At 56.0% G+C, this 23772-nt stretch overlaps 1 protein-coding gene across 1 annotated transcript in view; it reads right to left on the reverse strand.

The window, feature by feature from the left end:
• Positions 1-21018, reverse strand: part of SPTBN5 (spectrin beta, non-erythrocytic 5) — a 45928-nt gene extending 24910 nt beyond the window's left edge. Inside the window, exons 1-24 of the mRNA XM_059181219.1 lie at positions 20908-21018; positions 20467-20634; positions 17739-17855; positions 15915-16072; positions 15159-15387; positions 13474-14111; positions 12097-12235; positions 11766-11998; positions 11372-11528; positions 11086-11286; positions 10792-10998; positions 10147-10347; positions 9331-9483; positions 6407-6537; positions 5944-6183; positions 5345-5632; positions 3919-4159; positions 3610-3749; positions 3361-3460; positions 2460-2630; positions 1790-1945; positions 1132-1343; positions 555-732; positions 131-331 (exon numbers count right to left, since the gene is read on the reverse strand). Coding sequence (XP_059037202.1) covers positions 131-331; positions 555-732; positions 1132-1343; positions 1790-1945; positions 2460-2630; positions 3361-3460; positions 3610-3749; positions 3919-4159; positions 5345-5632; positions 5944-6183; positions 6407-6537; positions 9331-9483; positions 10147-10347; positions 10792-10998; positions 11086-11286; positions 11372-11528; positions 11766-11998; positions 12097-12235; positions 13474-14111; positions 15159-15387; positions 15915-16072; positions 17739-17855; positions 20467-20634; positions 20908-21018 — 4770 coding nt within the window. The remainder of the gene's footprint in view (positions 1-130; positions 332-554; positions 733-1131; positions 1344-1789; positions 1946-2459; positions 2631-3360; positions 3461-3609; positions 3750-3918; positions 4160-5344; positions 5633-5943; positions 6184-6406; positions 6538-9330; positions 9484-10146; positions 10348-10791; positions 10999-11085; positions 11287-11371; positions 11529-11765; positions 11999-12096; positions 12236-13473; positions 14112-15158; positions 15388-15914; positions 16073-17738; positions 17856-20466; positions 20635-20907) is intronic.
• Between the last annotated feature and the right edge of the window lie 2754 nt (positions 21019-23772).

Consider the following 23772-nt stretch of genomic DNA (forward strand, 5'->3'; position numbering starts at 1 on the left):
AGGATTCTGTGTCTGTTGGGGACTTGCCAGCTTCTGGGCCGGGGTTCTGCCAATTGGCCCGCCCCCCTGAGAGGCCCAGCTCTTGCAGACCTCCCTCACAGTGTGACTCTGGGGGCTCTCCGTGTCCCACCTGTTGGAGAGCCACAGCCTGCTGCAGGCACTGGGCCTGTGCCTCCCACGTCCGCTCCAGCTCAGCCCAGCGGCCCTCCAGCTTCTGGCATTGCTCCAGGACACGTGAGGCTTCGGGGTGCCCCGAGGCTGCGAGGCTCTGTCCAGAACCCAGCACGTGCTGTACCTGTCCCTGGTGGGCTCTCATCTCCGCCCCCAGCTCCTGCCACAGAATGGGATGGGGACTGCTGCCTCTGGGCTTCCCTTAGGCACCGGGCCCCTGCAACAGAGCTGTGCATGCGGCTCTAGGCCCCACTGGGGCAAAACTGGGCAGAGAATAACAGGGGGCAGAGACTTGGGAATAGGGACAACATGTTAGTGACAGAAGGCTTCTAAGATCTCAGAGTGGGAGGTCAGGGATCCTGGGAGGAACAGGGGGCGACTACCTCGTGCTTGTGGCAAAGTCTCTGGGCTCGGTTCAAGCACTGGGTGGAGCCGACTCTGGTCATGCGCTCAGCCACCCAAGTGAGCTCCAGGTTGCTCAGTTGGTAGAACTCATGCAGCTCCACTGAGGCCTGCAGCTGTAGGCGCCGGGCGGCCAAAGGTCCCTGCAGAGACTTGAACCTGGGTGAAGGCAGAAGACATGGTAGACAGTGGAAACAGTCAGTGGGACAGGGGGGAGGCCCTCAGGGCTTCCCACAGTCCAGCGAGGGACCCATGAGGAACAAAGCAGAGGACAGGGGAGAGCCTCATCTGATGATGGTGAAGCAGCTGGAAAGGACCCAGGGCCAAACACTTCACCCAGATAACCTGCTTGACTTCAGATTGTGGGGTACTGAGGATGCCTAGAATTGGGGTCTCTGGCCTTCCTATCCCGGGAATGACCCTCCTCATAAGGGAAGGAGATTTGGACAAGTAGGTCATGTAGATGCCACTGCTGGCCTCACTGGGTAAACTGTCCTCATGTTCATGGGGTGGGAGGTAGCATAGAGTGGGGTGAAGATGGAACAAGCAGGTGGGTACCTCTGTAGGTATTTCTGGGTCTCCACAATGGTCTGGGAAGTGAGCCCCTGGTGGGCCTGGGAGACGAGGGCAGCCATCTTGCTGGCCAGTGCCTGGCTCTCGCTTTCCAGTTGGCTGTGCCATTTCTGTAACTCCCGGCTCGAACCCAGGTCCTGCCCTGTTTCTGCGCTTTGCAGGCTCCTCTCTAGCTGCTTCATCTTCTCCTTGGCATCCTGGGGAGAGTGCAGGGTCCTGCATCAGGCTCTGTAGCACAGGTTTGCAAGTTTTTGGACTCCGAGACCATACTGCTTGCCGCTTACCAGATTCGCCGAGGACCTACTGAGGACCCCAGAGTCTCACCGTCCACCTCCCACCCGCCCCACGCCCCAGAGCCTCATGAACACTCCCATTCCCTCATGCTTCTTCCTCCATAGGTATCCCAGCTGTGCTGACTACACCCTGGGCACACAGGAGACAATTCTGAACTGTCAGAGCCAGGCCCCACTTGCCATCAGCCAGAGGCCTCTCAAGACGGCAGGACTCCCCAGGGCCCCTCCAGACTTAGCAGAATACCCCAGACTCCTCCATGCCCCTGTCTGTCCTGCCTGTTCCCCTTCCCCATCCTGGCCCAGCAAAGCCTCAGTCTCCCTCCTGTGCCCTGGGCCTCTCTTCAGCAGACCTTCAGCAGCCCCAGAAGCTGTCTAGTCTGCTGGAGCCGGTCCCCCTGCCGGGCCAGCTTGTTCTTCAACTCTTCCCACTTGCTGCTCAGGCCCTGAAGGCTGGCCTGCACAGCTTCCCCGGCACAGTGCCCGTCGCTCAGCAGCCGTCTCCCCGCCTGGAGTAGACACAAAGATGGAGGGAATTGTGTCAAGTTGCTTTTCCACGAGGGGCCACAGCAGGCAGGACCCAGATGGCAGAGGTGGGGGGAGGGGTAGTCTGCTACAGGTTGTGTTCTCCAGGCTGCAAGGGCTCAAGAATTTCCTGTAGCCCCCCGATCTGTAGGCAGCGCTAGGCGGGCTCTGGGCTGGTGCCCCCGAGGTGAGCAGGGTGAGCCCGCAGCAGACGGGAAGGCTTTGGTCAGGTGGAAGTGGCAGGTGCTAGAGCTGCCCTGAGAGCCGGGGGGTGGGGTGGGGATGGTGGGAAGACACGAAGGGAATGTTCTGGGCTGGTTTGGGCACCAAGACAGAGGGGTATCCAGCAGAGTGGAGGAGGAAGCTGGGGGATCCTAATTCTGAGGAGACTGAGATTGAGTCTTCCTTCGGCAAGTTTGTTCCATGAAAACAGGCCATCCAGCTGGGCTGGGGATTTGAAGAGGCATGAGCCCTGCACCCTCTGTCTAGCACCCCCACCTGCTGCAGGCCCTCCACGTGCCCAGAGGAGGCCAGCAGCTCATGCTTGGTAGCTTCATGCCATGCAGCTTGCTGCAGGATGTCGCTGGGCTTTCGGGAAGGCTCCTCTGCTGCCCTCAGCCCCTTCTCCTCTATCCACAGCACCAGACCTGCCACATCCTGCTGCCATTCCTGCCCAAGAACCAGGAGAAAATGGGTCTCATGAGCCAGGGGGAAGGGCTGATGCATGGACCTCTAGAGAGGGGGTCTCATGGACCCCCTGGGAAAGAGCAGGACACAGTGTGCAAGGTGGGGCCTGGGTTACTGCTCACAAGTGGGGACAGGAAAGCGGAGATGGGGAGGGAAATGTTCCCCTCACAGCAGGAGGAGGTCCGGGGAGGGACAGCCTGGGGTTCCCCAATGGTGTCCTGTGCCCAGGTAACAGGAGCCCTTGGTCAGTCCCCACCACTCAGGCCACCTCAGATCACATATGGCCATTTCTCTCTCCTAATAGGCTTATGCCACAGGAGGCCTGTGGACCGGCACAGCTCTGAGTCCCCATGGGGGCTGAACAAGTCTCTGACAGAGCCGAGGTCTGCGGTGGGTGCCCATGGCCCAAGTGTGAGCCCAGAGTGTGGCCCAAAATGATGGGCAATGGGAGTCGCCAAATGAGGGAAGGCCAAGAGAGTTTATCAGGACTTTGTTCAGTCCTGCCTCAACAGTGTGGCCTCAGCCTGTAAAAATCAGAGCCGTAACACATGTCCCACAAGAGGGGCTATGCGGGTCCGTGGCAGAACAGAACATGTGGGAAGGTGCTTTGCAAACCATAAAGGGCTCTGCATTGTGCACGAGTGTTCACGCAGCAGGGGCCTCCAAGGCCCTCCTCCCGGGAGGCCTCGTCCACCTGGGCTGGCCACCTCACCTGCAGCTGGAGGGAAGCCAGCAACCGCCTCCTCTTCTGCTCACTCCTTTCCTGGACCCTGGTCCACTGTGCCTGGACACTCTGCAGCTGTTCCTGGACCCTAGAGGCCAGGTGGAGTGGGGGAGGGCTCAGGGGTAGGGGACTCGGCTCAGGGCATGCCCTGCTGCCACCTCGAGGCCCACACCCTCTCCCAGCCTCGGGGCAGCAGGCCATATAGGGTGTGCTCTGTGCCCATGGGCCTTGGCTCACTTGTGTGCAGCAGGGTGTTGGCTCAGGGCCAGCTTCTCACCACGTGCCCGCAGAGCCTCTGCTTGATGGCCAAGGATGCCCAGGAGCCACCCAAAGTCCCGGTGCTGCTGCAGCAGGCTCTGGGCCTCCCCGACATCGTCCTTGGGGGGCAGAGGCCGGAGGTCATGCTTGGGATGATGAGGTCAGCACCATCTTGCCCACTGCTGGCTCTAGGGCCACCAGCAACCCCCACCCCATCCCCTGCCCATCTTCAAAGCTCCCCCCAGTGATGGGGAAGCGCCCTGCAGCCCTGTATCCCTGGCCCCCTACCCCAAGCTTGTCCCGCTGCAGGAAGACCTCGTGTCTGGCACAGGTGGCAGTGAAACCATCGACATCTCCGCCAAACCTCTGCAGCTCCAGCCCCTCCTGTAGCCGCTGCCGTCTCTGCTCCCAGGCAGCCTGCAGGGCCGGGCCTTGCTGGCCCAGGAGGCTCAGAGCACGGGCCACCTCCTGGGAGTCCGGGGAGTCCAAGACTGAAAGGGTCTGGCCCTGAGCCTCCAGCTGCTGCAGCCTGTCCAGAACGACAGGCGGAGTGTCAAATCCCATCTGCACCTCTCGCTGTCCCTTCCTCCCCTCTCCCTTGGTCACTCACTTTGGAGCTCTGATAAAGGGCTAACTGGCAGGGGGGACCTGAGGCTGGTTAGCCCCAGTGGCGTACTCGTCCCCTAGGACAGCTGTGCCCTAGCTCACTAGTGAGGCGCAGACCATAATGGGCCAGACACGCTGCTGAGGTCTCATGGCGGCCACGCTTCCTGCTGGTCACACACTTGCTCCAGGGCCCCATCCCACTGGCCATGCCCAGGCAAGTAGAAGAATCCCTCAAACTGCACCTCGGCCACCATATGGCCATGGACATGAGAAAGGGTGCCTCTCTCAGCCAGCTGAGCACATGGGTACACAGCTTGGGGACAGGTGACACCTTTGTGTGGATTCGGAAAAGGCTCTGCTTCCTCTGAGGTGAGGCAGCCTTAACCCATTAGTAGAGTCTGGAAACAGAGGACGGGATGGATTCGGTGCCCAACTCGGCTACCTTCAGGTTCTCCTGTGTGGTCACAGCCTGTCAACTGTGCGTGGTGACCCTGCCTGCCTGACAGACCTGGGCTGACATCCCCGAAAGACCGATGGTCTAGCCAGACTGGGGAGGAGCCATCTGACTATGGGAGCCTGTGGGGTCTGTGTCATCCAGAAGTGAGTACTCAAAGCAATCCATCAGGCTCACCTGGGTGGGGTATGGCTTATGGCCAAATCTGCACTTGACAGAACCTTCCGGGAAGCTAAGATTCTGCCCTGTATTCCACCTCACCCCACCCCCAGAAGTACACAGGATACCTGACCAGTTCTTGGTTACATCCCCCTCCTTTTTTTTTTTTTTTTAAGATTTATTTATTTGACAGACAGAGATCACAAGTAGGCAGAGAAGCAGGCAGAGAGAGAGGAGGAAGCAGGCTCCCTGCTGAGCAAAGAGCCTGGTGTGGGGCTCAATCCCAGGACCCTGGGATCATGACCTGAGGTAAAGGCAGAGGTTTTAACCCACTGAGCCATCCAGGCGCCCCTATATCCCCCTCCTTAAAACCTGCTCCAAGCACCTGCTGGATCCTAGCTTGGCCTACTCCCCTGGGTGACACCCAGTTTCCTGCCTCTCACTTTCTGGTGGCCTGTCCCCTGAAGGCTATCCTGTCTGCCCTCCCCTCCTGACCTCTCCTGTTGCAGCTGTATCTCCACCTGCAGGTCTGTGTGCTCCATCAGCAGCTGCTGGGCTGAGGCCACATCCACCACCTTCTCCTCCCTGCGCAGCTGAGCCCAGATGCCTTCCACCCACAGCAGCAGCTGCTGGCTCTCCTGCAGGAAGCTCTGCCGCGCCCTCGCTTCAGCCCAGGCCCTGGCCTGTCGGGCCACCTGCTGCTGTCCCCGTTCCAGCAGCTCCCACAGTGGCTCCACCTGTTCTTGCAGGGATCGGCTCTCTGGGGGGCCCAGCTCCTCAGCCCTGGGAGATGGGGTCCACCGCCTTGTTAGGACCCTGCCCTGGAGGCCTGGTGTCCAGGCTCGGATTCCCCAGGAGAAGGGGTGGGGATCCCTCATTCCCATTTCCTCCCTTGCCCCAGGGGCAGCAAGCCTATGTGGCCCGCCCTTTCTCCATGGGCATTTCCTTGTACCCTTCCCCCACCTGTGTCCCTGTCCTTCAGGCAGCACATCCTGCCCATCCTCCACTTTCTGTCCCATTCCTCATTCCCGCAACCCTGCTCAGTCCTCCCCTGCCTCCCAGGGCCCTGTCCCCATGCCAAGCCCAGGCTGTACTTCATGGCTGTCCTTTGCAGGTAATGGATTCTCCTCTCCAGCGTTAACATCTTCTGCTGGGCCAGCTGCAGGGTGCAGTGGCTGTCCGTGGATTGCCCCAGCTGTAGGATTTCCAGCTGGAGAATCAGGTCTTGCAGTTGGACCTGTGTGGATCCACACTCGTGCAGAAAAGTGCACACATCTGCGGTGTGTGCCAGTTGTGTTTCCTTCTCTTTCTTCAGGGCTTCCATCTGCCCCCACCTGACCAGAGGGAACAGGGATGTCTCCATCACAGGGACATCCCCATCCATCCCAGGACCTTGGCTGGGGGCTCACACAATGGCTGCTAACAGGCTGGCCATTCCCACACCCTCTCCTCCCTGACACACACAGTGTTTCCTCCTGGCATCCTGGGAGGTAGATAAGCAGGCTCCACAGGCCTGGGGAACTGGATCCAGCCCGTCCTGCACTCCCTCATTCTTACCTCTGGCTCAATTCCTCCTGCTGTTGCTGAATTCTGGGGATACCTTCAGGATATCTCTGCTTCAGCTGTTCTGCATTGCTGCTGACCTCAGCCCAGTAGCCCCTTCCCACAGCCAGGGTAGTGAGGAAGTTCTAGGGAAAGGAAGACCAGGCCTTGAGGGTTTTTTCCTCTTCTCACAGCTGCCCTCAAGACTACAAATTACCTCAGACATGCTCTGCTGCCTAGGTGTTTGAACTGCTTCCCTCTCAAAGGACTGGGATTTCTGTCCTTAAAGGGCTGGAGGGCTTTTTAAGAATTCAAAGCCAGGGGGTGCCTCGGTGGCTCAGTGGGTTAAGCCTCTGCCTTCAGCTCAGGTCATGATCCCAGGGTCCTGGGATCTAGCCCCGAATCAGGCTCTCTGCTCAGCAGGGAGCCTGCTTCCCCCCACCCCCACCTCTCTGCCTACTTGTAATCTGTCAAATGAATAAATAAATAAATCTTAAAAAAAAATTCAAAGCTGGGTATCCAAACTAGAAAGAAGTAAAACTGTCACTATTTGCAGATGACCATGTATTACATACAGAAACCATAAAGACCTCACTGACAAATTGTTACAACAAATGAATTCAGCAACAATACAGGGCACAGAATCAATCTACAGGGATAGCTGGCACTTCTGTATACTAATAATGAACTGTCAGAGAAATTTAAAAAAAAGCTCACTTATAATTACATTAAAAATAAAGTACCTAGAATAAATTTAACATAAGAGATGAAAGACCTACACACTGAAAACTGACTCTGATGAAAGAAATTCAAAAAAAAACAAACCCCACAAATAAATGGGAAGATATAACATGTTCATGGATTGGACGAGTTAATATTGTTAAAATGTCCATACTACTCAAAGCAAGCTACAAATTCAATATAATCCATATCAATTCTAACATCATTTTTCACAGAACTAGAACCATCCTAAAATTTGTATGGAAACACAAAAGACTACATAGCTACAACAATGTTGAGAAAGAACCAAGTCAGAGGCATCATGCTCCCTGATTTCAAACTATACAGTTTACTATAATAAACTATAGTAATTATTTATAATAATCAAATAGCATGGTCTTGGCATAAAAACAGACATATAGATCAGTGGAGCAGAAGAGAGATCCCCAAAATAAACCCATGCACATAGGGTCAATTAATTTATGAAAAAGGAGCCAAGGATATACAATTGGGAAAAAAAGATAGTCTCTTCAATAGTGCTGGGAAAACCGGACAGCCACATGCCAAATATGAAACTAGACCCTTACCTTACACCATAAACAACAAATTCAAAATGTTCAACACCAAGAGCCAATAATCTTCTTTCTCCAAAGAAGACATACAGATAGCCAACAGACATAGGGAAAGATGCTCAACATCACTAATCTTCAGGGAGATGCAAATCAAAACCACAACCAGAGATCACTAGAGAATGGCTGTTCTGGAAAAAACTAGAAAGAAGTGCTGGTGAGAATGTGGAGAAGGGGAAGAAAGGAAACCCTTGTGCACAATTGGTGGGAATGTAAATTGGTGCAGCAACTATGGAAAAGAACACAGAGGTTCCTCAAAAAATGAAAAACAGACCTACCTTATGGTCTAGCAACTCTGCTTCTGGCGTTTATCCAAAGAAAATGAAAACACTAACTTGAAAAGATATCTGCACCCTCATGCCCGTAGCAGCATTACGGGCAATAGCCAAGATATGGAAGCCGCCCCACTGTCCACTAATGGATGGACAAAGAAAATATGATATATATATATATATATATATATATATATATATATATATATATATATATATATCTACTGCATCCAAAAGAATTAAATATTTCTTTCATACCATAGGAAAAGAATGAAGTCTTGCTACTTGGGACAATGGGAGGGACCATGAGGGCATTCGGCTAAGTGAAGTAAGTCAGAGAGAGACAAATACTGTATGATCTTACTTGTATGGGGGTATCTAAAAGCACAAAGCAAAACAAGACAGACACAGAGAACAGATTGGTAGCTGCCAGAGGTAGGGAGCTGGGGGTGGATGACATGGGTAATGGCTCAATTCCTCCTGCTGTTGCTGAATTCTGGGGATACCTTCAGGATATCTCTGCTTCAGCTGTTCTGCATTGCTGCTGACCTCAGCCCAGTAGCCCCTTCCCACAGCCAGGGTAGTGAGGAAGTTCTAGCCAACTTCTAGCTATAAAATAAGTCATGGGGATGGAATGTCTAGCATGGGGACTACAGTTAATCACACTATGTTGCATATTTGAAAGTTGCCAAGAGAGCACATCTTGAAAGTTCTCATCCTAAGGGATGCCTGGGTGGCTCAGTTGGTTAAACATCTGCCTTCAGTTCAGGTCCTGATTCCAGGGTCCTGGGATCGAGTCTCACATCAGGTTCCCTGCTCAGCGGGGAGCCTGCTTTTCCCCCTGCCTGCCAACTCCCCTTGCTTGTGTTCTGACAAATGCCAAAAAAATCTTTAAAAAAAAGTTCTCATCCCAAGAAAAAAATGTATGTAACTATGTGTGGTGATGGCTGTTAACCAAACTTATTGTAAAATGTACACGTATATTGAGTCCTTATGGTAATATAGAACATTATGTGTTGATATTAACTAGACTTACAGTGGTGATCATTTCACAATACCTGCAACTATCCTACCATTATATAGCATCCTTGAAACTACCGTAATGTCACATGTCATTTATGCTCGATAAAAAAAACTCCAAAGCCAGACCCCTTGCTCTTCCTTCCCAGAGAGGACTAGAGTGAACATGGATCAGTCAGGCACAGGAGCGAATAATGGAGAGGCAGGAACGGGCAGGGAGGAAGAAGGATGGGGAATAAGGAGAAGTGGCAGGGCCAAGCAGCTGAGACCCCACCCCCCCAGCCTTGGTGAGCAGTACCTCATATGTGAGCTGAGTGACCTCCAAGTTGTGGGCCTGGGGCTGCAGGGCTTGGAGCAGTGCTGTCTGCTTCTCCAGCCAGGACCGCAGCTCCCCACAGAAGCCATGGAAGCCCCACAGGGCTATTGCCTCCTCCAAGCGCGCCCTGTGGTGCTGAGGATAGGCCGGCCCAGGGATTGTGGTGAGGGTCAACTTCCCATGGGGCCCTCAGAGTGGTCCTGTCACCCCAATTCCCCACTGGTGGGCACAAAGCCCTCTGTCAGAGGACTATGGAAGGGCGCTGACAAGAGCTTAGCATCAGGTCAAGGACCCTGGCAGAGTGTGCCCTTTTGATCTAGCCCTTGGCTCTCTGGTAGGGCCCTACTTCTGGGGGACCTGGCTCTGCCTAGCTTGGTCCACCTCCCTTCCAGGCTCTCCTCCTGTTGCCTACCACTCCCGGCTTCACTGCTGGGCTCCAGACTCTCTGGCCTTTACTCCTCCTGGGCCTCCTTCCTGCCTTGGCTTAGGTCCTGCCTAGGCCATTGTGTCCCTGTCTCTGCTGTAGCACCCCCCTCGCCTTTACCTGCTCTTAGCCTTTCCTTGTTCCTAGTCTCAGCCCAAGTATTCTTCCCTCAGGGATGCCCTCCCTGTCTGCCAGCCTGACCTGGGCTCCTATCACATCCACAGCTGTCTACTGACTTCTCATCTCCTCTGCCAGCACATAAGCTGTTTGCAGCCAGGATGCATGTCCAATAAGGGCTCTGTCCCTGGGCTCCCAGCTCAGGGTCCAGTAGAGAGTAAGGGCTCCATGAACATCTTCTAGAACAAGAATGTTACCTTTGCCAGGGCCCGCAGGCCCTCATAGTCTCGGCTCAGGCAGTCCTGTGTCTGGAGTATGGTGTTAGGGTCAAAGATGGCGTCAGGCTCAGCCGAGAGGGCCATCTTCCGGGTGCCTGGGGGGCTGGAGTAGCAGGAGACCTCGCTCCAGGTCCCCAGGTGGCTCAGGGCTTTCTTCGGAGAGCTCAGGGCAGACACCACCTGTGCTGATAAGACAGAGGGCAGCACATCCACTGGGGCTCCCCTAAGCACAGAAGGCTCCAAATGGTGCACCTAGAGGTTGTCCCTGGGGTGGTAAAAGTGAAGAGGGGGCATTCCAGCAGGAACCTGGTTAATGCCTGGAAACTGGTGGGCAAAATGAGCAAAGCCAGACGCACTGGATGACCTCCCTGGGTGGGCAGACGGGATGCCACGCACTGGGCTGGGCAGGAGGCAGGATGTTGCCGCGGAGGGGTGCCCCGTCCCCCGCACCACCCCCTCCGCCCCCACAAGCCCAGGGGAAGCCCAGGCTTCCTGGTCCACGGCCACAAAAGCCCTCCCATCTCCATCTTCTGTGTGGTCACGGGAGACAGGGGCCTCGCTGAGATCACGCGTGCATTTGGAGCCGGAGGCCCGTAGTTCTGGGGCCCTGCCAGCCCCACGCACCGTGAGGGACACCTGCGCTGCGGCCGCGCGTGCCTGCTCATCCAGCTGCCGCAGTTCGGCCCCGAAGGCCTGAACCGCACGCTCCAGCCGCCGGTGGTGCAGCAGCAGGGCCTCGGTGGCCTCCGGGTCCGGTCCGCAGGGGGCGCTCTCCAGGGCCGACTGCTGTTCCCGCAGCCAAGAGGCCGCGTCTGCCGCGTCGGCCAAGTACTGCGGGGGGGGGGGTGGGGGGGGGAAGGCTGTGCACTGGACGCCCCGCACACACCCGCCGCCGTTCGCCGCCCACCGTACCGCTACCTGCCGGGCTAGCAGAGCCGCCTGCAGCCTCGCCCCCCGCCTGGCCGCCCCGGCCCGGAGCCACTGCCACGTGCCCTGCAGTGCCTTGGCCCTCTTGCGGGGATCTGGCCGCGTGGGGGGCCCGCGGGCACTCAGGTCGCATCCCCTCCGCACGAGATCAGTGCACACGTTCTGGTGGTGGCGCAGCTCGGCTTCCAGGGCCTGGCGGGGTGCAGAGTAGGGATCTGGGTGAAGGGAAGAAGGGGGTCGCAAGGTGGGGACTGGCAGGGTGGCAGGCGGAGGGTACCTTGTGTTTCTGCAGGGCTGCTCTGATCTGGCTGAGGTCCGGGCCCAGGGCCCCATCATCCTCCAGCAGCCGCCCACGTTCCTTCAACCAGGCTTCCTCCTCCTCGCAGTGGTGCAGGAATTCCGCCAGCTGCAGGCTCTGCTCCAGCAAGGCCCGCCTGAGGGAAGGCAGGGGCCCCAAAGGGATTGGGGAGGGCTCCCCACCAGATTCAGACACTTCCCCTGAGACAAGAGTTTTCTTGTTCTGGATGACTCAGCAGGGGACCCAGAAGACTTGGGGGTGAGGGACAATGTGGAGAAAGTTGCCAAGTCAGCAGTAGTTTTTAACATGGGCAGGAGGTTACTGGGTTATATGAAGATTCTGCAGTAGGTAGAAGAGTGGGATGAGCTCTTACCGGGCTTTGACCAGAGACACCAGGCTCCAGTGGAGCTGGGCCAGTGACTGGGCCTTGGCCTGCAGCACCTCCGCACCAGTGCCCAGGGAGGAGTCCAGCTCCATGGTCTGAAGGGCAAGATGGCGCACATGGGCTCCGTGGGCGGACACCTGGGCCTCCAGCAGGTCATGCTTCTGCAGTAGCTCCATGGTCTCTGCCAGCAGCTGCCCACAGGCTGTGGAGCTAGCCAGCACCTGGCCGGGGGTGGACAAGTGAACATTGCAGCCCCATAGTGCTGGTTCACCTGCTTTTTGGCCTGGGGGAGGGGGATGCTGGCTGGTACAGGGCCCACCTGGAGCTCCTTGAGCTGATTGGAGGCACTCTCCACCTCATGCAGCAAGCCCAGCATAGCCTGCAGGTCTGCCATCTGCTTCTTCTGCCCTTGGAGACGTTCAAGAAGTCGCTCCCAGCGCCCAGTGATCTCCAGTTGCCTGCAGTACATGAGAATAAGGGTGGTCTTTACTGGGCTGCTATGGGGAAGCCACCTTGGGGGCTATAGCTGGTGGGGGACTTGGTTGTTAGGGAGGAGCCTCAGCCTGGAGGCTGGGGCCTTGGAGCATCCTAGCCTGGGGTGATTGGGCCATCATATTCTTGCTTCTCAGACACAGACAGAGAAGTCAGAGGAAGGGTCTGTGAGGTTCAGGTCTTCAGGGCCCCCAATCCTTCTTTCCAGGCCCCATCTCAGATGATAGACAGCAACTCCAGCTTTCTAAGTGCCTGTGCTAAAATCTGGAGAACTCACTTTCTCACACCCCACATCTGGTCTGTCTGCAAGTCCCTCTGGGTTCAAAATATTTCTAGAATCCCACCATTTCTCATGGCCTCTGTTACTTCTCTCTGGCCTCTGTTACTTCTCTCTGGCCTAGATTATTGTGCAGCCTCCTATGTGGTCTGCTTCTGCTTCTTCCATCTGTCCCCGACATGGCCTCCAAAGTGATCACTGTAGAAGAGGAGTTGGACTGTGGCACTCCTTAGCTCAGGCTCTCCCACGACTCATTCCCCTCTGAGTCTTTAGGGCACTCTAGAGAACCCAGCATGCTATCTGGCTCCAGCCTTTGGTCCTGTCCTTCTGGGACCTCAGCTGCTGCCGGTCCCTTCGGTCAGCACTGGCCTCTGTGCTATCTTTTACAGGCACTGCACAAGCCATTCCTGCTGCCTGGGAGAGTCTGTCCCATCTGTATGGCTGCCCCCTCACTCCTCAGTGGTCTTTGCTCAAAAGTGAACCTCCTCTGACTGCCCAGTCTACCTTCCTCTCCCTCTGTTGGCAGCTTGTAATCTCCTATGCTTTATCTCTATTTTTTATCTATCTATCTATCTATCTATATAGTTTGTTTTCCTTAGATGTGTGTAAGCTCTGGGAAGGGAGGGATTATTGTGTGTCTTCTTCACTACTAAATCCCCAGCACTAGCCTAGTGCTCGGGAAATAGTAGATGCTCAATAAATGTTTAGTGAGTGAATTAATAAGAAGTATGTAGAAAGGGTGATGGTTTACCAAAAGGGGTCCATTACAGATGCTGGAACTTCAGGCATTGGTGGGAGTTTGGGCTTCCCAAGGGGAGCCCTTACCATATTACACCCCTATGGCCAGGAATGGGCACACGTAAAGATAAGGGTATGATAGGAAGGCCTTACCCTGTTTTGAGGATAGTTTCCGTGCCCTGGGCTCACCTGCAGGCCACCTCCTCCCAGCCAGGGTGCTGCTGCTGCTGGAGGACATCTGTAATCTCGGCCAGGGCCTGGAAGCGCCCCTCTTGGGGCAGGATGCTGGCCTCCAGCATTCCTAGTCTCTGGGCAGCTACTTCCACTGTGGCCAGGCTGGCTGGTGGGGAGGCAGCTGCAGCCCGGTCCAGCATGTGCTCTGTGTCCATCAGGAAGCTCTCCCTAAGGGCAGCCTTGTGCTGGAAGTGCCGGACCAGGATTTCCAACCGCTCGAGTTGCAGGATTCTCTGCAGCAGGGCCTGGCTCCGGGAGGCCTCTGCCCGCTCCAGGCATGTCCAGAGCTGGGACAGCTCTGCCAGGCCCAGGCCCTCGGGAGGCAGGAAGGGCTTGCGGTTCTGGGCCCGAAACGCAGTCTGTAGCCGGAAGAGCAGGGCCTCTATGGCCCCTCGCTGCTGCAGCCGTGGTGGCTTCTCCTGGGTGCGGAAGTGGGCAAAGGCGACCAGGAGCTGGCGCATGGCCGGTAGGGAGTTTGGGAAATCGTGCGCCTCCAGCTGTGCCTGCTTCTCCGCAATCCAGCCTAGCAGGTCGCCCACCAGCTGCTTGTACTGGGTCTGCAGCTCCTCTGTCTCCTGGAGCTGAAGCAGGATCTGGAGGAGGCAAGGGCACAGGGCAGCACTGGGGCACAGGCCCTGGGCTGAAGGCACTCCCCCTTTGGCTGCTGAGTTGACCACCAGGGTTCCTAGGGTGGGTGGCAGCTTCTTTCCCCAAGCTGAGGTTGCATGAAAGTGGGGTTCCTCCCAGCCCCCAGAGAAGCAGGTCTGCCTGAATTGCACACTTAGACCCAGAAGCGTGGGTCCCCCATCCTGGCTTCCTCCATCTTATTTTACCCCATTTGGTCTCATGTCCGGGAGTCCCGTTCTTTTTCTGAGCCGTCTCTCTCTTCCCTGAGGCCCCCACATCCCTAAAGCAGCTCAGAACCCTTGGCCTCAATCGTCTCCCTCATGCCCAACTGAGACACCAACCCTAAGAACAGCCTTCCCAGACCTCTGCACCTGCCACTATGCCTGGAGAGGAAGAGAGCTCCCCGAAACTGGGACTGAGCTCAGCAGAGCTGCTTCTGTGGCTGTCCTTACAGAGTCCGGCTCTCTGAGCCTTTCGATCCCATTAGGAGCTTAACAGCCTAAGAGCAGGGGGAGGGGGAGGGCTGGAGGCAATGGAACTCACCTGGCTTTCCTTGTGCGCCAGACCCCGCGCTGGGCACTGTGCCTAACACCCCCCAAAACTCACGGCAGCCTTCTATGACCCCAGGCATTATTGTTGCCGTTTGGCAACAGGGAGAAAAGTTAGGGGACATGGTCAGGGCCACACAGCTAGGAAGTGGCAGAGGCCGGCTTCAAACTCAGGTGTGTCTGATTCCGGAGCCCATGCTCACCCCACCTCTCCTTTTTTTTTTTTTTTTCCTTTTTTAAGATTTTATTTATTTATTTGAGAGAGAGAGACAGTGAGAGAGAGCATGAGCGAGGAGAAGGTCAGAGAGAGAAGCAGACTCCCCATGGAGCTGGCAGCCCGATGTGGGATTCGATCCTGGGAATCCGGGATCATGACCTGAGCCGAAGGCAGTCATCCAACCAACTGAGCCACCCAGGCGTCCCAACCCCACCTCTCCTTGATGCCACCTTTGCTTTGTCAACAACCTTAGCAAGTCTCCTCTGGACCGTCTGCTCCTGGTGCAGGCGGGAGAAGTGATGGTAGTAGAGAGAGATGTAGGTCATGATGGAGCGTTCATCAGGCTGGAGGGCTGCCACGTCCTCGGGGTCCAGCAGCTGAGCAATGCCCAGTTCCTGCTCAGCCACTCGGAAAGCCAGGGCAAGGTTGTGCAGTGGACGCTCCGGACGCAGGGAACAGTAGTCAAGCAGGTCTGGCCTGGACAGAGAGCAGGCAGAGCTCCTCACCAGAGTCACTTACTGCTTGGGTCTAGGGAACTTGTTAAAAAGGCCAACCAGCTCCTGTTGGCTGTTTACACCTTACCATACATTAGTTTCTCCTGTTGGTAATCTGAGCTGGTCATGAAGGAATCGGGCTCTTGGGGTGGGGGCATGTTAATTTCCCTCAGGGACCAGGCTTCTGGGAAGGGGGAGAAGCTCCCGGTTTTTCCTGTCCACTTGCCGGGAAAAGGACTGAGAATAGAGTCAGGGACACAGAAAGTAGAGAAGGGCAAGGGTCAAGGCAAACCGGGCCAACTCCCCAGGATTTCCTAAGGACAGGGGAGGGCCAAGGCTATCAGCCTGCTCTACGTCCGTTCCGTTTGTGGGGTGCATGGGCCCCAGGGATGTGGGAGATGGGCAGGTTTGGGACCCAAGCCCATTGTGGGTGTTCGGCTTAGTGGTGGGGGCCTCCAGGGGGAAGGCTGAGAGGCTGAGAGCGCCGGGTCTGCTCTCCCTTAGGCATACCTGTGTGCGTGGATGAGGGCCCCGAAGCCGAGCCCGTCACTCCAGCTGCGGGAGAAGTCGGTGATGTTGACATTGGCATAGCAGGCCGTCTTCCTCTGGCACCAGACCAGCAGAGCTTCCTTGGCAGACAGCAGCGCAGCGCTGGCCCCAAACTCCTCCTGGCAGGGTGGGACAGCGGGTCACCATGCAGGAACTCTGGGAAGGCAGCGGGACCTGGGAGCCTCGGAAGAGGCGAGCTGGGCCTGCTTGTGATCCTTCTCTGTCCCCAACGAGGGGGCAGGTGCAGATGGCTCTCTCTTTCACTGATTTCATTTGTGGTGGGCGGGGACTGGGGCTGAGGGAGAAAGATCATCCTTCCAAAGTGGAGTGCCTGAACACTGTCCCATTGAGCAGCTGGTTTTGAGTCCCCGCTGGTGACCACAACAGCGGGAGCTGTCATTTCTCCAGCCCTTCTCATGGGCGGGGGGCACTGGGCTAACAATGGGCCCCACGAAATTGAGGCTGGGATTTGGCAGACTGGCTCCTGGTCCCCGTGGGCTGTCTGCCAGCCAGGCACAGGGCCGTGACTTTCCAACCTCTCATGGCCCCACGAGGGGGACACTATTACTATTTCCATTCTAGGGATGACACAAGGAGGAGCAGAGGGGCAAGGAGAAGGCTGCCCAGCATCCCTCCACCAATAGGCTTGCCAGTCCTGTAATGGCTGACAGCCTGCCTCTGACGGGTGAGCGCCCCCTGTCCGCCACCTCGATGCCTCACAGGGCTGCTGAGGGCAGAGTAGGCAGGCAAGGATATCTTCCTCTGGTTTTGAACCCCTGTCGCCCTTGATGTTTCTCTTACTGAGAGTTTCCTTTACTCTGTTGCTCTTGGTTCCACTTGCCTGCACCCCTGCCTTGCTATCTCTCTTCCCCTCAGTGCTACTCTCCCCCTCCTTCTTCCTGTCTCCTGCCCCCCACCTCCCCGCCACGTCCAGCCTCCATTTTTGGTCCCTGTCCTGCCCTCAGTGGGACTCTTCTTCTACCCACTCCCTCCCTCACCCTCACTGCCCCAAAGGCCCCTCTCCTTCTTCCTCTCCAACTCTAACTGGGTTTGAGGCCAGTTAGAAATTCACCCATCCAATCATTCATCGCATAGGTGCGAGACCCTGGGGACACATCCAGGCAAAGCTCCTGCTGTCCTGGGGCTCACAGTCACAGTCAAGGGTCCTCCTGGATTTGGGCCAGATCTATGGCTTCTTTTCATTAGGGTCTCATTTTCTAGGTTGGCTTTTATATCCTAGTGGAATTAAGTGTTAGGTGGAGTTTTGGATACCACCAAACTGTGAAAACTGATAAATATAAGGACTTTATGTTTTTACTCTTTTCAATTTGGTTGTGGGAGAACAAGCGGAGGACAGAGGACAATCTCTTTGATGTTCAGGATACTGGGGATTTGGAAACTTCTGGGGCTGGGACTCCCTCCACGTGTTTAATTTCCTCCAGCAGCACATTAGATGTGTAATAGGAGTTAGAGGGCTTTAGTGCCAAGTAGGGAACAACCAGTCGGGGTGAAAGGCGGGCACTGGGCAGTTTCCTAAACTGCTCACTTGTGAATGGCTTGTCCCAGATCAGGATGGAAGTTCGTGGATCTAGTTGTTATTTCAGGATATTATAGTCTCTCTGACATTCTCAATTCTTTGCCCGTTGTTGAAGAGTTTATATTCACTGTGTGGACACCAGGGTCTGTTGTGGGGCTCCTAAGAGTCAGGAGGAACTGCTCTGTCCCCAGGGGCCAGGGGTGAGGCCAGGGCTGGGCTGGGTGGTGCAGGTGGTAGCTGGGACATACCCTGTCCAGGGAGATGTGGGAGATCTGGAAACGCAGAATGATGACCCAGATGAGTCCCAGGATGAGGGTCTGGTCTCCATCCACGATGTTCTCTGGCCCAATGAGAGGTATTGGCACCTGCAGGCACAGCTAGCTGGGTTCAGCTGTGAAGCCCATGTACCAGAGAAGACTGAGTACCCAAAAGCTGGGGGGGGGTCTGCTGCCAGATGGGAGGGTCCATCCTGTCCCAGGAGGTCCCCAAGGAAGGAAGATGCAGGGCACAATGCCACACAGGTGAAGACTTTTTAAATGGTTGCTGTTTTGGACTCAAGTCCTTCTCAGCAAAACCCCAGCCTGGTGAAATGGGCTGGACCCCCAGGGTGGGGGACCTCCCTATATGTGGGGTACAGGTAAATGGGAGCCAAGATCAGTGGTTCTGCCGTAAGGGTTGGAAATAAAGGCTCATCATAGTCAATAATATATGGGCTCAAGAGACAACAGCAACTGTCGGCCTCTGCCTCTCAGGGCATATAGGGGTGCTTGGGAGCACTTCAATCTCAGCCCTCTTCCTCAGTGGTCCATCTCCTGGTAAAAAGGCAGATTCCCGAGCTCCACCCAATCAGACTCTTGTGGGCCAGGGCCCAGGATTTGCATTTGGATAAACTCCTCAGGTGGTTTTCCTGGGCACTAAAGTTGAAAACCTGCTGCCCTAGATCTTGCCTGCATGGACAGGGAAGAGGAATGAATGAGGGGAGAAAGGAACAGAGTAAACATCAAAGCCTCATGGGACCTGGGCCCCTTCACCTCTGGCTCTGTCTTCTTCTCCTGGACCACAACGCTCCAAGGCCTGTGGGATTCTGGCTATTCCTTAGGGTTTTAGGCACAGGCCTTGGGGGCTTCGTACTGGCTGTCCCTGCTATCTAAAAATATTGTCGCCAATAGCCACATGGCTACTTCCCTCCCTTCTTCTAAGTCTTTACCAAATACCACTTTTTCAAGGGTGTTTTCAATAGCCACCTTATGTCAAATAGAAGCCCAGGGACTATTCTTCCTCCTTAAACACACGTGCTCAAGCCCCTGACTCTGCTTGGATGGGGATCTTGGTTTTCTCTTATGTCTCTTTCTCTTTTTCTCTCCCTAGCAGAGTGGCTGGCAAATAGTGGTAATGGATACAGATGCACTGAATGGGGCAGAAGAGGGGAGGCTCTCTGTAAGACCTGGCGGGAAGCTGGCTTCAGCCAACCACCTGCCTAGTAGAGGGGCTGCATCCCTGGGTATCACGTGGGGTCCAGCTGGTGCTCAGCCTTCCTCTCCTGGCACACCTGAGCCCTTTGGTATTCATCTCAGCTTGGAGCCGGAGCAGCTGGGGGGTGGGGTGTCGGAGTCTGCTCTTACCAGCTTGTGAAGTCTGATCTTCCCACCTTGTGCTTAGTGATATCACACTGGTAGCTTGGAATCAGCCGTAGCAATGCCAGGGAAATTAGCAAATGCTACGAATGACCCTCTGCGCGGAGAGCTGGTTGTTAAACATTTACCAGCATCCACTGAGCTGAGTTCACGTCAACTGTCTTCCCTGAAACCGTGGGCCCCTTGCAGCCAGGTCTGGGCTTTGATGACCGTGGTCCTGGAGCCTGGCATGGAGTGCCCAGCAAATGACACGGTCTCCAGAAGCGAGTGAATCCCACGTTCTGCTCATGAACCCTGTTTTGGGGCGGCAGTATGTGGAGTGGAGACAAGGCTGTCACCTTCATAGACTATGTATCAGTGACAAGCTGTGCTCAAGGGGAGCTGCAGAGCCTCTGACAAGGGCCATGGGGTGCCCACTCTACCCAACTATCTGGAGGGAAGGTGGCTGGCTCACAGGCTATGGTTCCTGAGACCAAAAAGAGCCTGGGATCCTGTGGCTGTCAGTTTTCTGCTCCTCCCTAGGCTTGGGGACAGCAGTGCCCCCATCCCTAGCTTTGGCTTCTAAATGGCTTCAGGCATGCCAGGCTCCCAGGGGGCCGTGACCTTCACCCTGGACCTAAGTGACAGGCACACACACTCAAGTTCAGCCCAGCCAGTTCCAGCTCAGAGATTTTGCAGGCTCTAGGAACAGCTACCTCATGGGTTCCGGACCTGAGGCCAGGAGCCCTGTGGGCTTCCCCAATCCTGGCTGTCAGTATACAGGACCCTTGCCTAGCCCCCGATGCTGGCCATGAGGGTCCTTCCATGGCCATGGAGTTTTGCCTCCTTTTAATGACTATTTCTTTGGGCTCTTTCTTTCAGGAGACTGTGGCTCCCTCCTGCTTGCTGCGGCCCCTGCCAGCTAACTGATCCAGCTTCTCCAAAGCAGACCTGTACCTCTTGCCTCTGCCGCTTGGCTCAGTGTCCAGGGCTCTGCTCCCGTGTCCTCCTCTCAGCCTGCCTCCCACAGCCCCGCATCTGGGCTCTGCCGGCCCATGGACCATGGGTCTTGGCTGGCAAATTATTTCCTTATATAGGAAAGGAGAAAGTTAAGGATCCCACAATTCTCTCACTGCAGGCAGAGGTGGGTTTCAGTCTCGCCCATACGATGACAGCTGTCCCCACTCCAGCCAGTCTGGTGCTCTCCAAGCTGAGAGTGCTGTTCAAGGAAGGGCTTGACTTTCTGGACCTCTGTATCCCAGCCACTATGCCTAGATTCAGGCTCCAGATCCTCTGCTCTGCCCTGACCAGCCCAGGAAAGATGATCTAGGAGCCCAGCTGATCCCCTCTCCCTAGCCCCCACCTTGGCCTTGAGGAAAGCCAGAGCTCTGCTGCTGTTCTCCAGGAAGTGCGCCCGCATACGGCCCCGGCTGGGGGGTGGTAGGGACTCCCCTGAGATGATTTCCAGCAGCCGAAGTAGGTGGGTGCCATCAGCCAGCTCTGTGTACAAGTTCTGGATCTTGATAGCCACCTGGAAGGGGCGGGGGGGGGGGGGGAGAAGGCACAGGGTCAGCCTTCCCCAGCTGCCCGGCCTATCCCTAGTCCCTGGGAGGTGCAGCCCAGAGCAGCTTCCTTGGTTTCAGGTGGGTTTTAGAGTCAACAGAATTGGCTTCAGCTGGGCTCTGGGGTCTGGGATTCGAAGTCTCAGCCAGATGACCTCCTGGCCGGCCCCCCGAGTCCACTGGCCAGGGAGCAGGGGAGGAACAGTAGAGGCGGGCTGCTGGGCATGCCCCGATGCACTCACCCGGCCGTGCTGGAAGATGTTGTTGATCCAATTAGTGAAAGTCTTCTCCTGCATCCGCTTGTGCTGCGCCTGCAGCTTGCGAATGTGGCTTGTCTCATATGCGGAGTCCATGGCGGGACTGGGACAGCTGCCCTGCGGCTCTGGACGGGACTGTGGGGCCGACCAGCTGGCAGGCCTGCAGCCCTTTAGGGATGAGAGGTCACTGGATATTTCTCTAAGCCAGAGATGTTGAGGGGCAGGGAGGTTGGGGAAGGAGTGTGACGGTTCCCACATTTGGAGGGGCGGTTTGTGGTTTAGGGCCCAGCCAGGTAAAGTTCTGGAGCTCCTGGCTGGTGCCCTGCGCTTGAATGCCTCAGAGCCCTTTCCCCTACCCGCCCCACTTTCCAGATTCCTTGGGGCACGGGAACTAGCTGCTGTTCCTCAGCATGAAAAGGGCAGGCAGGGTAGGGGGAAACAAGAAACTCACCTTGGCGATGTCTGTGCCTGGAAGGGACCCTACTGGACAGATGGAAACGGCAGATAGCAGGGGCTGCGTGGGGAGGGAGAGAACCACAGGAGAGGCCAAGGCTGGAGCTGGGACCACGCCCTGGCCCTCCTCTTGAGCCCTGGGGCAGGGGTGACGCCACACAGCAGGCTTTGTCCTCCCACCTGCCAAAGGGTGGGGCCTGGACTGGGAGGGGGTGGCTCAGGAATGCTGCAGCCTGTGGTCCCAGGAGGGCCTCCTTCATCCTCCCCCACCCCCCAACCTCGGATGCTCCCAGTGTCAGGTGGGGGTCCTGGCTGCCAAGTCACAGAGGCCTATGGGAGCACCCCGAGCTGGCTCTGGGTGGGAGTGCCATGGGGCTGCTGTTGTCCAGGTAAATAGCACCAACATAGCAGAGCCCCTGGTCAGAAGCTTCTGCACCCACTTCCCAGTCTGGGACTGCCCTTTGGCACCCCTGCAGGGCCTCTTTATGAGCACCCACAAGGGTGGGGATGGGAGGGAGCACACTGGCGCGCCCGTCCTGTCCAGGGGAATGCCACTATAGAGGGAGAGGAGTCCTGGGACTTGGGGCTCCGGCCAGGGCCCAATTGTGGCTGCCCCCTCACACCCAGGGGCCACTTTCTGAAGGGGACTCTCCCTGGGAAGGGGTAACTTGGAGACGCAAAGGGTGTGGGAATGATAGAGTCTCCTTCAAAGCCAGGGACAGAGTGTTCACTTTTAGGGGTTTTATCTGGGTCTTGTGGCTCAGGGCAGGGGCTATAGAGGGAGCCCACAGGCAACTCTCCCTCCCTCTCTCCCTGAGCAATTTATTTTTTTGAAAGATTTTATTTATTTATTTGACAGACAGAGATAACAAGTAATCAGAGAGGCAGGCAGAGAGAGAGGAAGGGAAGCAGGCTCCCTGCTGAGCAGAGAGCTGGATTCAGGGCTTGATCCCAGGACCCTGGGATCATGACCCGAGCCAAAGGCAGAGGTTTTAACCCACTGAACCACGCAGGTGCCCCTCTCCCTGAGCAATCTTGAACTGCAGGCTAGAGAGGGTTCTCATTTGGGTGGCTTCACAAAATATTCTGGCTAACTTCAGGGTCATAGTCACTGGTCTGGGGTGGGTGTCTGTGGGTTCACCCAGCAGCTCCAGAGACTCCGAGAGGAGATGCCATACTCCTCAGGCGGGTATCCCGGGCAGCCAAGGCTGGTGAGAGGAACAGTGGCCACAGCCTGCCCTTCAGAGCTGGGCAGGACAGAGAGCACTCTGGAACCCTGGGGCTGTGGCTGGGAATGAGGGCATGGTGCTCCCAGGATGGCAACAGCTCCCCTCATCTGAGAGAAGTTTCCTCCCGTTGCCCTCTCCCTATGAGGTCCCTCCTGCCATTGGCTTCCCAACATCAGAGTGAGCCCAAGCTTCCTCCTCGTTCACAGCCCCAGATCCAATCAGTCCTCAATGGCAGCTGCTCCATGCTCCCCAGAACCCCTCGATCTACCCTCCTACTCTGCTTACACTGTCCCTGCACGGCCCCATCAGCATTCCCCCACTTGACATCTTGCCCACACATCAGCCTATGCACAGTTCCCTAGTTTACCTCCCAGAGCACAACTCTGCTCATGCCTATGAAGTCTCCCCATCGCCTCAACTGGACCAGTGCTTTCCCGCCCATATTGGGGTTCAGCTGTTCTTTTGGCTTAGAATGTGCCTTCTGTTCTTCATGATCCACATTTTCCTATCCTATCAGCCCCAGTTAAAAATCCTGCTCCTTCTAGTAGGTTCCCTGCCACTTGCCCTCTTGTTCCCAGTTTGTCTTTCCTCCTATCAAGAGCATTGGCCCAGGGTGTCTTGTATGATGTGACCACCAGAGGACAGGCTGGAGCTGTGTGATGCTTTGAACACAGACCTCAACAGAGCTTGTCCTATGAGGTTGTTGAGTGGGGCTGGGGGACTGCTCGTCTTCTTCCTCAGCTCAGATGCCGCTAAAGCCATTGCACATGCGGCAAGGCCTGGCTCCTCTTTCGCTGCCACTGATTGCAGCCCCTGTTTAAATGAGAATTCCTTGTTAGTCAGTACCTAGTTTTGAGCTATCTGTGTGGTGAGTAACTAAGATCTCAAGTCAAACAGATTTAAACAACATAAAAAAGATTTAAACAACATAAAAGTCCCAGAGGACTGAAATGTCTGGGAAGAGGAGGACTTTAGGCATCCTAAAGTCAAAGAGATCAAAGAGGTTTGATCCAGCAGTTCAGATGATGCTTCCACAGGCCTGGACTCCCTCTGCCTTTCTCGATGCTTCCTTCATCTTCATGCTCCAGGAGTTGGTTGCTGCCAGCCTAACCTTGCTCCTCTACCCCCAGTAGCTCTGGGCAGTCCTCTCAATGCCATTGGTATTGTA

This window comes from Mustela lutreola, chromosome 7 (genome assembly GCF_030435805.1).
Source record: "Mustela lutreola isolate mMusLut2 chromosome 7, mMusLut2.pri, whole genome shotgun sequence".
NCBI classification, from domain to species: Eukaryota; Metazoa; Chordata; class Mammalia; order Carnivora; family Mustelidae; genus Mustela; species Mustela lutreola.